This window comes from Chrysemys picta, chromosome 2, assembly GCF_011386835.1.
Source record: "Chrysemys picta bellii isolate R12L10 chromosome 2, ASM1138683v2, whole genome shotgun sequence".
NCBI classification, from domain to species: domain Eukaryota; kingdom Metazoa; phylum Chordata; order Testudines; family Emydidae; genus Chrysemys; species Chrysemys picta.
The window spans coordinates 19,779,443-19,792,555 of record NC_088792.1 but is presented as its reverse complement, the minus strand read 5'-3'; the positions used below and the strand labels follow the sequence as shown (position 1 = coordinate 19,792,555).

At 44.2% G+C, this 13,113-nt stretch overlaps 1 protein-coding gene across 6 annotated transcripts in view; it reads right to left on the bottom strand.

Moving 5' to 3' along the window:
* Positions 1–13,113, bottom strand: part of DPP6 (dipeptidyl peptidase like 6) — a 783,790-nt gene that overhangs the window by 273,278 nt on the left and 497,399 nt on the right. For all 6 annotated transcript variants that reach the window (XM_042859184.2, XM_042859187.2, XM_065582727.1 and 3 more), the window contains one exon: positions 246–360. In XM_042859184.2, the coding sequence (XP_042715118.1) occupies positions 246–360 (115 nt within the window). The remainder of the gene's footprint in view (positions 1–245; positions 361–13,113) is intronic.

The window sequence follows — 13,113 nt, the reverse complement described above, 5'->3', positions numbered from 1 at the left end:
ATCCAAACCCCACTGAAGTCAAATGGATCCTTCTATCAACTGAAAAGGGCTTTGGATCAGGACTCTAGAGAGCCCTGATATAAAATAATGTTCTGGACAGTGTTCTGCACCCAATGTTAAAGGAAGCTAAAGAATAGGAAACTATTTGATCTCTACTTTGCATTCACTTTATCATGTCTCTGCCCTTGGAAGTGCAAACTTACAAAAGAAAAACAGAACGCAAGCGAGTTAAAGGTTATAAATACCTGGTGTCAGGAGTATAACAGAGGTGACAATCAGGGAGCAGATAACCAGAATAACAAGTAAAGCAATTGCAATTCCTTTCCAGTTTCTTTGTGGAGGATTACTCCCCACCAGCTCCTAGAAATAACAAAGGACAGGGAATATTAAGTAAAGGCATCAGAACAAGGAAACAAACAACAAAATCCAAACAGCAGTGCACTTTTTCCACCCATCACAATAGGGTGACCGTCCCAATATTTAGGCGTTTGTCCCGCGCCCCGACCGATCTTTGGTCGGGACTCAATTAGTCCCGATATTTCGTGGCACTCCTTTTTTTTTTTTGCTCCGCAGGTGACCCCCCCCCCCATGTGTCCCGATATTTTCTTCCTCTCATCTGGTCACCCTAATTCACACAGTACCATATATCGCTGTGAACATAGTGGCACAAACAGCCACTCAGACTACAGTTTATTTCATAGTATTATATTCTGGTGTTTATTTCATTCACTCTCGATCAAAGTATAGGACCAATAAATATGATGGGCCACATCCATATCTGAGATGATTCCTCTTGGGTAACTGTGTGTATCCATGGGAGGAGCAGCCAGAGTGCTTTGAAGGGAGAGAGGAAAGGGTATCCCCTGTACTGTCACCCTTGTTACACTTGTGGAAAAGGGGTAGCACATTCCTCCCTCCTCACCCTGCCTTACCAGCACAGCTCGTCAGTCTCTGTCTGCTGTGACAGCAATGCCCAGGCATACTTCCTCGGGGCTAGTCAGCGCTCACAGCTATGCTAGGGTCCTCTCCCCAAACCCCTGCGCTTGCAGAGTGAGGGAGGTCATAACATTGCTTCTTCCTTTGTGGGAGTATTTGGTGTGGGTGCCCCCTCCCCCAGGGCACAGGTTTTGGAGCAGCCATCATCTGGCACTCACTGAATAGGACTTCATAAATATGTGTAGTCATCATATCTAAAATGGAAAAAAGTTAGATCAAAAGGGCTGTGTGATGCACATTCCTTTAAAATGGCCAAGAGCCAGAGTCACAGGTGGGTGTGAATGAGTCCAAGAAGTCTAGAGGAAGCTACAGTCATGTAAACACCACCTTCTTACAACGCCCCAACATATTGCACCAGCTTAGCCTCATGTAGACCAAGACTCGCTTAGACTCACTCCCACTTACCACCGTGTAACAACTCATTCCCTTCCCCTCACTGAGTGTTTTACTGTGACTCTCAGGAAGTCTCGCACCAAAACACCAGAGAGGAGTACAGAAAGAAAAGCAATATACAGGAGGGTGTAAGTAGATAGAAGATAAACTAGGCCACCCCCTTCCTTGACTTACACCTTTTTCTTGCTCCTCAGAACATACTGCGTCAACGTAGACCTCCTTCTGTTCACTGACACATCGGATGTGAGTCTTACGCATCAGCTCTGATCCTGGCCCCAAACATTCAAAAAGCCACACTGCTATTTACCGATAAGCTGGACATTATTGAGGTTTTACCGTATAGTTCTGTTTCTGATCTCTCTGGCATTTCTGACTGAGGGTTTTATGAAGTACTGCATACACATTCATCATCATCATCACTGCCATAACCACATAAGTCATTGGGACACCATCACTGATGAGCAATCAACCTATTGTCTCCACCCCTGACAATTGTGTGTCAGAGCTTGAGTCTCCGCAAAGTCCATTCCTGTCCACTTTTTTATGTCATCAATCCATCTCTTCTTCTGTCTACCTCTTCTTCTCTTCCCCTGTACTGGCCCTTGGAGGATGATCTTGGATAGGCCAAATGGTCTTGTTACATGACCGTACCACTTCAGCTTGAACTTCTTCACAGTCATCAGGAGGTCTGCATATGACCCAGCGCATTGGGTGATGATGTTGCTGACCTCTTCATTAGCGATGTGGTCAAAGTCGGAGATGCCCAGGATTTTACGGAAGCATCTCATCTCTACTACCTGTATTTTCCATTCAAATTCTGCCATAAGGGTCCATGTCTCGCACGCATACAGAATAATGGAGATGACCAATGTGTGCAGCAGTTTCAGTTTGGATTCCAGGGAGATGTTCTTATTCCTCCAAATTGGCTTTAGCTTTGCCACTGCTGCTGTTTGTGCAGTTCTTGCCCGAATTTCTGCTTTGGATCCTTCATCAGTGATGATTGCCCCCAAATACTTGAACTTTTTACTGTCTCCAGCTCTTGTCCACTGACAGTGATATGTGAGCTGATCCCATCACGTTTGTTTGTCATCAGCTTGGTTTTTTTCTGCACTGATTTCCATGCCATATTTTGTGGAGGTTTCATCCAATCATTTCACAAGGTTGGCAAGTTCATTTTCACTGCCTGCCAGGCCATCAATGTCATCAGCAAACCGAAGATTTGAGATTGTTCGCCCCCAATGCTGACTGTGCATATGTGATCTGCTAGGGCATCATCATTATGTGCTCCACGTAGATGTTGAACAGTGTGGGGGAAAGAAGGCAGCCTTGCTGGACTCCAACAGTGGCGCAAAACCACCCTCCTATTGTGCCATTGACGAGAACTGCACTGCTGGCCTTGGCATACAGCTGTTTAATGGTACGAATAAGCTGACGACCATCATTGTACTTCTTCATGGTTGCCCAGAGAACTTTGTGCCATACTCTGTCAAACGCCTTCTTGAAGTCAACAAAGATGTGGTAGCTGTCCTGGTGTTGTAAGTACTTCTCACATAGAACATGAAGGTTGAAAATCTGTTCTGTGGTACTTCCAGCATGAAAGCCAGCCTGTTCTTCAGCAATGAATTCTCTGCTTGTGGCTTCAATCTGTTCAATATGACTTTCAACATCACTTCACTAGGATGGCTAATTAAGCTTGTAGTCCAGTAATTTTGACACAATTGCAGGTTGCCTTTCTTTGGCAGAGTGATGATTAGTGACTGTGTCCATGTGGAGGGCCTCTGACTGGTCTGTCAGCTCTTGTTGCAGAACTTGGGGAGTACATCTATTATATTTCTCCTCGGAATTTCATAAATTCGGCTGGGATGTTGTCAATACCTGTAGCCTTTCTTTTCTTGAATGATTTCACAGCTGTGTCCACTTCTTCACGCAGTACTGGAAAGTCATTGTCCTCTGTTGAATCTGGGCTGTCTAAGACACTAGGATCTCCATTTGTCTGGTGGTTGTATAGATCAGAGCAGTAGTTTGTCCACCTATTGATGATGTTCCTTTCTTCTATAAGACTATTCCCTTCTTTGTCTTGAACTGTGTTAGCTTTGGTCCATCTTTCCTTCATCAGATATTTTTCAACCTGGGAGGCTCATTTGCTATTTTTATTATTGATACACTCTTCAGTTTTAGAGCATTGTTTTTCAATCCATATCTCCTTGGCCACTTTCATTCCTTTCTTGATTTTTCTGCCAATTGCTCTGTATTTATTAACACCCTAAGTGCTGTTCTTGTCTCTCTTAAGTTCTCTTCTACTGTCACACATTTGTAGTATTTTATTTGTGACCCATGGATTTGTCTTCTTACGATGTTTCTCAAGGATGTCCATTGCTGCCTCATTCATTACAGAGTCAAAATTGTTGGTTATTGTTTCTACGTCTTCCTCTAGAGCAAGCAGCGGGACAAATTTTCAGCCAATCATTGCTTTAACCATTTAATATCACAGTGGAACAAGTCTATGCCCCTACAACAGACTATGACGATGAGCAAATTGAAGATTTTTACAATCAGCTCCAAGACATCATCGATAAGGTACCCAAGAAAGATATCCTGATTGTACAAGGAGATTGGAATGCTAAAGTGGGTACTGACGCACAGGCAGACTGGCGAGATTATTGTGGCCCTTTCTGTAATGCGGTAACCAATGAGAGAGGATTGAGACTTCTGGAGTTTGCCAGCTATAACAATCTGGTTCCTGCAAACACATTAGGCGCACATAAAGCATCCAGACAATCAATATGGCACGTACCTAATGGTCTACATCACAGCCAGATCGACTACCTCATGGTGCAAAACCAATCTCATTCTGGGATTAACAGACCTAAAACAAGGAACTTCCCTGGTGCTGATATTGGAAGTGATCACGACCTTGTGATGCTAAATTTTTGGCTGTGGCTAAGGAAAATCGTCCGGCCAAAGTTCACCAGGACCAAGTTTGACTTAGAAACACTCAGAGACCGAAACAAACACATTCACAGGATCTTAAATATTATTTATTGCACCTTCTCCCTGCCTTATTTTCCTAGCTTCCACTGGATTTCCCTTAGCACTGAAACATCCAATGGACTCTGCTTTCTGACCAGGTTGAATTATCACTCAGCAAATCTGGGCTCACAGCTAGAGCAGCATTAAAACCTTCACATTTAGACACTCTATTAATTTGGGATTTTGCCTGCTTTGAAAAATTATGGATGATGGTGGGGAGAAGTAGCTTTGCACTGGTTCTTGTTTTAGGTGCCCCCTTTTTTTTTTTTTTTGACAGCAAAAGTGTTTTGTCCAAATTAAGCGCATGTGGAGTTCAAAAGAGTAATTCCATTTGCTGTGATGTGGAGGGTTTTTTTGTACAAAGAATGTCACCCCAACGGTAAGTAAAGTGGGACATTTGTGAAAATCTCACTCCCTTTGATCTTAGAGAAATGCTGGGGATAATGCTATATGTCAGTGGCTCTCAACTTTTTCCACCTCATGACCCCCACGTCACAACAAAATAAAATTTTGGAACCCTCCTTTAATGTGGTTTGGGATCAAGGCATACAAAAGGTCTTGAACTCAGGCTGAGAATCCATGCTGTATGCCAGTAAGCATCTGAAAGTGACATCTGTATTTCAGCTGTTTATTCTGTTTCTTGGCTTTGTACTTGAAAGAAAAATATAATTAGAAAGAGCAAATAATTTTGTTTTATCATTGATATTAGAAGAAGAATCTGAAAAGTAGGTCAGGAGCTTTGAGAAATGCAAGACTGACAGCAACTAAATAAAGAGGATAGAAATGCCCTGACATTATCCAGTGCCTTCCATTTGAGCATCTTTCAAACATTAATTAATTTAGCCTCCAACACCCTTGTGAGTCAGGGTTGCATTGCAATCCCCATATTTCAGGTGATAAACCCAGGACCCAGAGAGATTTTGTGATTTTCCCCAAGGAAGTCAGAGGAACAGCCAGGAAAAGAATCTAGGACATGCCACCTATCCATAGGACCACTCTTCCTTACCTGTAAAAGGGCCCAGCAAGAGCAGAAGGAACAGAGGGATATATGGAAAGAAAGCATCCAAATTGCACAGTGCTTCGACCTGAGGGCAGCCAAAGCCTAACCAAATAGTTCTTTCTCTTCAATAGGCAAAGGTGGAAGAAGGATGGAGCAAGGGTTTGATCTACTCCCCACTTCCTCCCTTGCAAAGCACTGCTACAAACATGGCAAAAGCACTAACAAGAGAGAGCTGAGGCTGGCAACAGCAGTAATTGTTAAAGATACTCTTTTAGGTGCAGTGTCTTCTACTTCTCCCACTAACCAGACAAAGGCAATGTCTAATACTTGTGACTTCAGAACAGAATTATGTAGTTTCATTCCATCAAGTATACCACGCTCTCTAGTAACATTCTGTGCATTACACAAAGTATACTAATCAATCATTAGGTCAATGACATTGGTAGCTTCTGCTCACTGGAGCTGGGAGTGGGAATGGGCAATGAAATATTAAAATATGAGTTTCAAAAAAAGCCTGACTTAGTCTTAGCTCCTGTGTCACACCTGGGCTTGCAAAACTAGTTGAAAGTCCCTCCCTGGTCCCCCTGGCTCTGAGGAAATTACTCAACCCCATGTTCTCACACAGCTTCTCTGGCTGTGGTAGGGGGTGGAAGGTGGGAGAAGCTGCAGAGCAAAGCAAAATCTCCATCTACTCCCCCTTCATCTCTTTCCCTGCCCACTCACTTTTGGGGGAAGTAGTATTGGGCAAGGTGTCCCTGCTCTACTCATTAAGGCAATATTCACAATAATATAATATTAGGGTTGGAAGGGACCTCAGGTCATCTAGTCCAACCCCTGCTCAAAGCAGGACTAATCCCCAGACAGATTTTTGCCCCAGATTCCTAAATGGCCCCCTCAAGGACTGAACTCACAACCCTGGGTTTAACAGGCCAATGTTCAAACCACTGAGCTATCCCTCCCCCCGTCTCAGTAGGAGAGCCGGGAGGGGTTATTGCTTTTTACTCCCCCTACATGGCCAAGTAAAAGCTGTGACCATCAAGGCCTCTGTGATGATGTTCATGATAACCACACTGTGGATGATGGGCTACCTCTGATACCTCAACATTCTGCAACCCAAAGTGCAGTTTAGCTTACAGAACACAACTTTGCTTCATGAAAACTGGGGCTATCCTACAGAAGAGGGGTTTGCTGATAAAGAACATTAGAGTACTAGAAAGTGGGGCTCCTTATTTCTGAAATCCTGGTTTCTTCTAGTTTTAAAAAATGTACCACAAGAAACACACACCAAGTCACTCTGTTGACAATCTAAAATGAGGCCTGTGGTACCCACGCAGCCCATAATATTAAATTCACTCCCAGGAAAAAGGAAGCACTTGGTAGTGACTGTGGCCTTCATTCCCATGGAAACATGTGGTCCACATTTGAGGTACCAGGAGTTAAAGCTCCTGGTATAATTATAAAAGGTAGCTGTAGAATTTTGTTTGTCAGAGTTACCTGAGAAAACATTTCAACAAACGAGCAAGTTGTACTGCACTGCGTTATCCTAATGCAAAGCATAGTTATGGGTGAGAAGTGGAAACATTTTGAGGCAAATATCTGACTTTTATATGCCTTAGAGCCTGACCCAGCTCCCATTGAAATCACTGGAAAAACTTCAGTGACAGCTGGATTAGGTCCTTGGAGAAACTGTAGATGAAAAGGAGTGTTAATGTATCAGCACTTGTTCTTCTAGGGCTTAGGTTTGCCCCCAAAACCCAACCTTTCTGCATTCTCAGGAGGATTTTCTTGCACAGATTAAGGGCTTTTCTATGCAGTGAGCTATTGTGTGGCAAGCTGGTATGCTGTACGATTCACATCCCAGCTTGCATGAGAAGTTACTCACTCTATAGACAAGCTCTAAATAGTTGCTAATCTAATGCTCCATTTGAACAAGTCAATGTGGTGGTCTATTGGGATGCAACAAATCCATACATATTTTTTGCATGATCCTATATTGGAAAGCTTGATCTCTGAAGTGTTGGGTTCCAGCTGCAAAATCTAAATGTAGCTCACAGTGTCTTTTCTGCCTTCCTAAATATTAAAAATTCATATTGGATGCAGCACATGGAATACATTAAATGATGATTTCAGCAGTGTGTAGGTCTTGATGCTGCTACACAGACCAATATACTTTTCAAAGATTTATTTTATCCTACACTTATTGAATTTTATCTGAGATCTTACATTTTGTGGAAGCATTTGGCTAGAATGTTGTAATCCTATCAACATACTAATGCAGTCACAATCAATTGTTATTGTCTTACAGCCCTCAGCGTGACAGAAGGAACTGAAGCAAGGTAAACCTGTATGCCAAGAAAAACGTTATAGATAATACTTATAGACAATAGATAAAAGGTCATTTCAGGGAATATGCAGTCCTGAGGTTTCAAATATCTTAGCCCTTACAGTGTTGTAAGAACAAACTGGCACAGACCACGTAGCATTAATAGAGAAAAGGGGAAGTCAAAGCAGCTGGTTTCTCCTAGGGAAGGCAGAATTCACTCTGCCTAAAACTGAATCTACTTGAATATTATGACTTGAAAGTCTGATGTAAATTCCAGTTTTCCTGGGTTTGCCCTCCACCTAGGACAGGATGACAGCAGGAGCAGAGAGGAGAGAGAAAACATAAGGGAACATGGTGCATTATAGAGCAGAAAGCCATCAGAGTGAAAAACAAATAGAGACTGAAAAGGTTGAGCAGAAAAGGGGAAAGAAAAAAAATCTGATAAAAATAGATACAGAACTGTGTACAAAGCAGCTAAGTCATTGGGAACTGTTCCCTATATAGAAGAGGCTTCCCTTTAGCCAGAAAAATGTTGTCACTTTTTAATAAATCCATTAATTCCTGGTGGAGTGCTGTGCTGGAGGAAAGAGGGCACAAGAGACATAACAGGCAGGCAGGAGAAAAGGTGAGAGGGAATAACAGAAAGCAGCAGGAGCTGCAGGGAGAGAGAGGAGGAGAATCCTCTTATGCAGGGCCGGTGCAACCACTAAGCGAACTAGGCAGCCGCCTAGGGCGCCTAGTGGTTGAGGACGCCTACAAGCCCGCTCAGGAGAGGAGGTGGAGTGGAGGTGAGCTGGGGCGGGGGGGCGCGGAGAGGGCAGCCCGCAGTAACAGGCAGGGGGGTGCACAGTGGAACCGCTCCCTGCCCCAGATCACCTCCACTCTGCCTCCTCCGCTGACCATACAGCCCCCACTCTAATTCTCCTCCAATTGGCTCCGCAAGCCTGGGAGGGGAGGAGAATTAGAGCGGCGCCGGTGTGCTCAGCGGAGGAGGCGGAGCGGAGGTGAGCTGGGGCGGGCTCCCCGGGCGGGGTTAGCTTCCGCGGCGGCGGGGGCCCAGGAGGGGTTGGCTGCCGCGGTGGGCGGGGTTAGCTGCCGTGGAGGGAGGCTCCCCGGGCGGGGTTAGTTGCAGAGTGGGGGTAGTTGCAGAGGGAGGGCTCCCCGGGCGGGGGGTGGCGGCGGGCAGGGTTAGCTGCCACGGGGGGTGGGGTTAGTTGGTTGGGGGGTGGCGCAGGGCCTTGCACCGGCCCTGCTCTTATGTACCTCTCTAGCACCCCCAGGAGCCTGGGCTGATTAACACCAGCTTCTCATGGAGCTTCCTGTTTCCTGCGGCTTCCCTGAACCCACTTGAGGAGAACAGGCAGTCAACTGAAGTAGTAGGAACCAGTTAGGCCCTTAAGACGCTGATATCTTCCCTCACACATGCCCTGCTACCAGACTGCTTATTTGTCCCCTTCAATTGAGTGTTGAGAGCCACTATAGCTGGCACAGAACAGCAGTCATGAGTGAATGAAGAAAAGCCCCCTCTGGGGCAGCATTCAGAAAAAGAAAGAAAGCAAAGGAAGCTATCTAAGCAGGAAGGAGCTCTCCTGAGATACAGAGACACAAATGTCCATGGTGAGTCTTCCGGCCCCAGTGAGGATGTGAGTGGTGAGGAGATGCCTGATCTTCCAGTTAGTCAGAGTGCAGGTGACCTGGCAGCTACTGCAGCATCCATATCTCCATCTCAAATGGATGTAATCATGCACATTTCTGAAGAAAAGTGTAGATCAGAGAAGAGTGTGGTGCAGGCAAGAAATAGCTGCTGCTGAGTTTAGTTCCTTAAGTCTAGATGATCCAGGACTGTGGACCCACTTGAGCAGTAGCCTGAGGACTTCCTTGTACTACATGGGCAAGTGAAAAATTTCATGTTCCCCAAAGACAATGAAAATAGAAGTTTCCATCCAACACATTACTGGCGTGAAATCCCCAATGGTGACAAAGTGGAGAGGCCATGGCTTATGTACTCAGAAACCCAGAATACTGCATACTGTTTTTGTTGCAAACTCTTCCACTCTAATGTTCCAGCCACATTGGGTTCTACAGGAAAAAAGGACTGGAAAAATCTGGCTAGAAATCCGGCATGTCATGAGAAGGCAGCAAATCACCAGAGAGCATTATTCCATAGGTGGAAAGAGCTTGAGATGAGACTAAGGTTAAAGGTCACCATAGATGATCAGCATCAAGAGAAGATTGCATCAGAGTCTCTTTACTGGCAAAATGTTATGAAAAGGCTCATTGCCATTGTGAGAATGCTCGCTATCCAAAACCTAGCACTGCGTGGCACTTCAGATCAGCTGTATGTGCCAAACAATGGAAACTTCCTTAAAATTGTGGACCTGATGGCTGAGTTTGATGCTGTACTCCAGGAGCATCTAAGAAGAGTCACCACCCAAGAAATGTACACACACCACTACCTTGGAAAAACAATTCAAAATGAGATCATACAGTTACTGGCAACAAAAGTCAAAAAGAAGATTGTGGCAGATCTGAAGTCAGCAAGATATTACTCTGTTAATCTGGACTGCACACCTGACATCAGCCATGCGGAACAAATGACTTTAATGGTGCGTTTTGTAACAACAACAGAATCTAGTGAAAATGTCCCTGCAATGGTGACTGTCGGAGAGCATTTTCTAGAATTTATTGACATTGATGATACTACAGGAGCTGGTATAACATATGTGCTTCTTTAAAAGCTGGAAGATACGGGAATTGTGATAGCATGAGAGGTCGGCTACGACAATAGTGCCAACATGAGAGGAAAGAACAGAGGAATGCAGACACAGATCCGAGAGTTAAACACTCAAGCTTTTTTTTGTCCCATGCAGCTCTCATTCATTGAACTTGGTGATCAGTGATGTAGCATTAGCTTCTAGTGAGGCTGCTGAATTTTTTAATGTAATTCAAAGCATCTATGTATTTTTTTCTGCCTCAACTCATTGATGGCAAATTTTGAAGCAACATCTGGGAACATCCTCTCTGATACTGAAACCACTGAGTGCCACACCATGGGAAAGTCGAATGGAGGCGATAAAACCTATCAAACACCAAATGGGGAAGATAGATGAGGCCATAGTTACCATTATGGAGGATAATGCTATGACAGAAACTGTTCATGGGAGAACAGTGGCAGATGGAAATGGAATCACCAGAAACATACATAACTTCAAATTTCTGTGTGGCTTAGTGTTGTGGCATGACATACTGTTTGAAATAAATGTTGTAAGCAAGAGACTCCAAGGTGTTGACTTTGATATATCTGGAGCAATGGAACAACTGGACAAAGCAAAGTCAGACCTACAGTCTTACCAGTCAGATGAGGGATTTCAAAACGTTCTGAAGAGTGCACAGAAGTTGGCAGAGGAACTTCACACTGAAGATATTTTCCCACCCATTCAAGAATACAAGAGTCACCGAAGAAGAAGACATTTTGATTACGAGGCACAGGATAATCCCATAAGAGACCCCAAACAACAATTCAAAGTTGAATTCTTTAACCAGGTGCTAGATTGTTCAATACAGTCAGTTGAAGAATGTTTCATGAAGCTCAAGGAACACAGCAGTATATCTGGGATGTTGTACAATATTCCAAAACTCCTCACTATACCTGAAGAAGACCTACACCAGCAACGCAGGACACTAGAGACAGTGTTGACACATGCGCAATATTGATGTGAGTGATTTAGGTGATGAACTGAAAGCCCTTTCAAGATACATTTCAGCAGGATCAACTCCAAAGGCTGTTCTGGAATATATGTGCACAAATAAGATGATTATCCTCTTTCCAAATTCTTTTGCTGCTCTGCAAATACTTCTAACACTTTCTGTAACAGTTGCCAGTGGAGAACGCAGCTTCTCCAAGCCGAAGTTAATAAGAACACATTTACACTCCACAATGACACAAGAGAGGCTGGTCGGCCTTGCAACCATCTCAATAGAGCATGAGCTGGCCCAGACTGTGGACCTTCAATAAGCAGTTCAAAGAGGTGCTTTCCGTGCCTTTTTGGTTGCAAAGATTTGATTATTCAAACAGATAAAAATGCCATTGTTTCCTATGCAGACAAGAAAAGTTACATTTGTTGTTCAGGCGTTTGAAAGTTGAGTTACTTAAAATTTTCGAACAAGGTATTTTAAGTTGTTAGCTCTCCTTTATTGGGATAGGTAGCAGAGCAGTACCATGAGAGGAGTAGAACAGGAAGAAGGCAGAATTGAGACCTTTCAAAGTTTTGACCCAAGTGAGGGGGCATGGGGGTATCGTTTGAGCTCCCCGCCTCAGGTGCCAAAATGTTGTACGCCAGCCCTGTTCACAAAGGAACTCAAACTCTGCAGCACAAACCCTCTCCTCCAATCCTGCAGTCTCTGATGGAATGGCTTCTCGGTTTTCAATGGCAGGAGTAGGAAGGGATTTCAACTAGCAGTAGGAAGGGATTTCCTGCCAGGGCTCTAGCCAACCAGGGCTCAGGGATGGAGAGTCTAGCTCCTACTTTCTCCCCATTCCTTAACCAATCGGGGCTCTGCGGGCAGAGCCAGTCTGCACAGCTCTGTTGCTGACCTATGGGGTGGGAGCTCCATCCCTATAGAAAGCCTCTTCCAACATTTCAGGATTTACAGTGCTGTCAGCTCACAGAGATGACCATGACATAGACTGACAGAAGTTGGGGCATTAAAGTAGTTCTAGAGAAATGCTAGCAACTAATCCCACAGATGGGATCCTCTGTGGCATTAAGGGACTATGAAGTCTAACAACACTTACTTTCTTATTACCCTAGTATTTAATTTTTGTTGTTAATTGTTTGCATTATGGTAGTGGCTGGAGGCCCCAACCAAAATCAAGGCCCCTGGGTACTAGGCACTGTGCAAACATGTAATAAGAGTCTGTCCCTGCCCCAAAGAGCTTACCATTTAAATACATGAGACAGACAAAGGAAGTTCTTTTACCCCCATTTTATAGATGGGGAGAGAGAGATAAAGAGACTAAGCAACATGCTCGGGGTTCCTCAGGAAGTTTGCAGTAGAGGCAGGCATTGAACCCTGTTTTCTGAAAGTTCAGGCCCGTGCCCTATCCATAGGGACATGCTTCCTATCCTAAGTAGCCTATATCTAGGAAGCCTTCCTCTGCTACCTTTAGCTTAATTTTTTTAAGTATCCAACTCTCCCCCCCTTTTGAAATGCATATTGTGCCGATCTGTTGCTTTAACCATATCTTTCCCCAAATTTTTGAGGGGAAATCAAACAAGCTATTGTATTATTCATGTGACAAACAGTGAATTCAGATAGACAATCAACTGAAATTCAACGGAGTAACTACATAAAAGTCCTGGGGACGGGC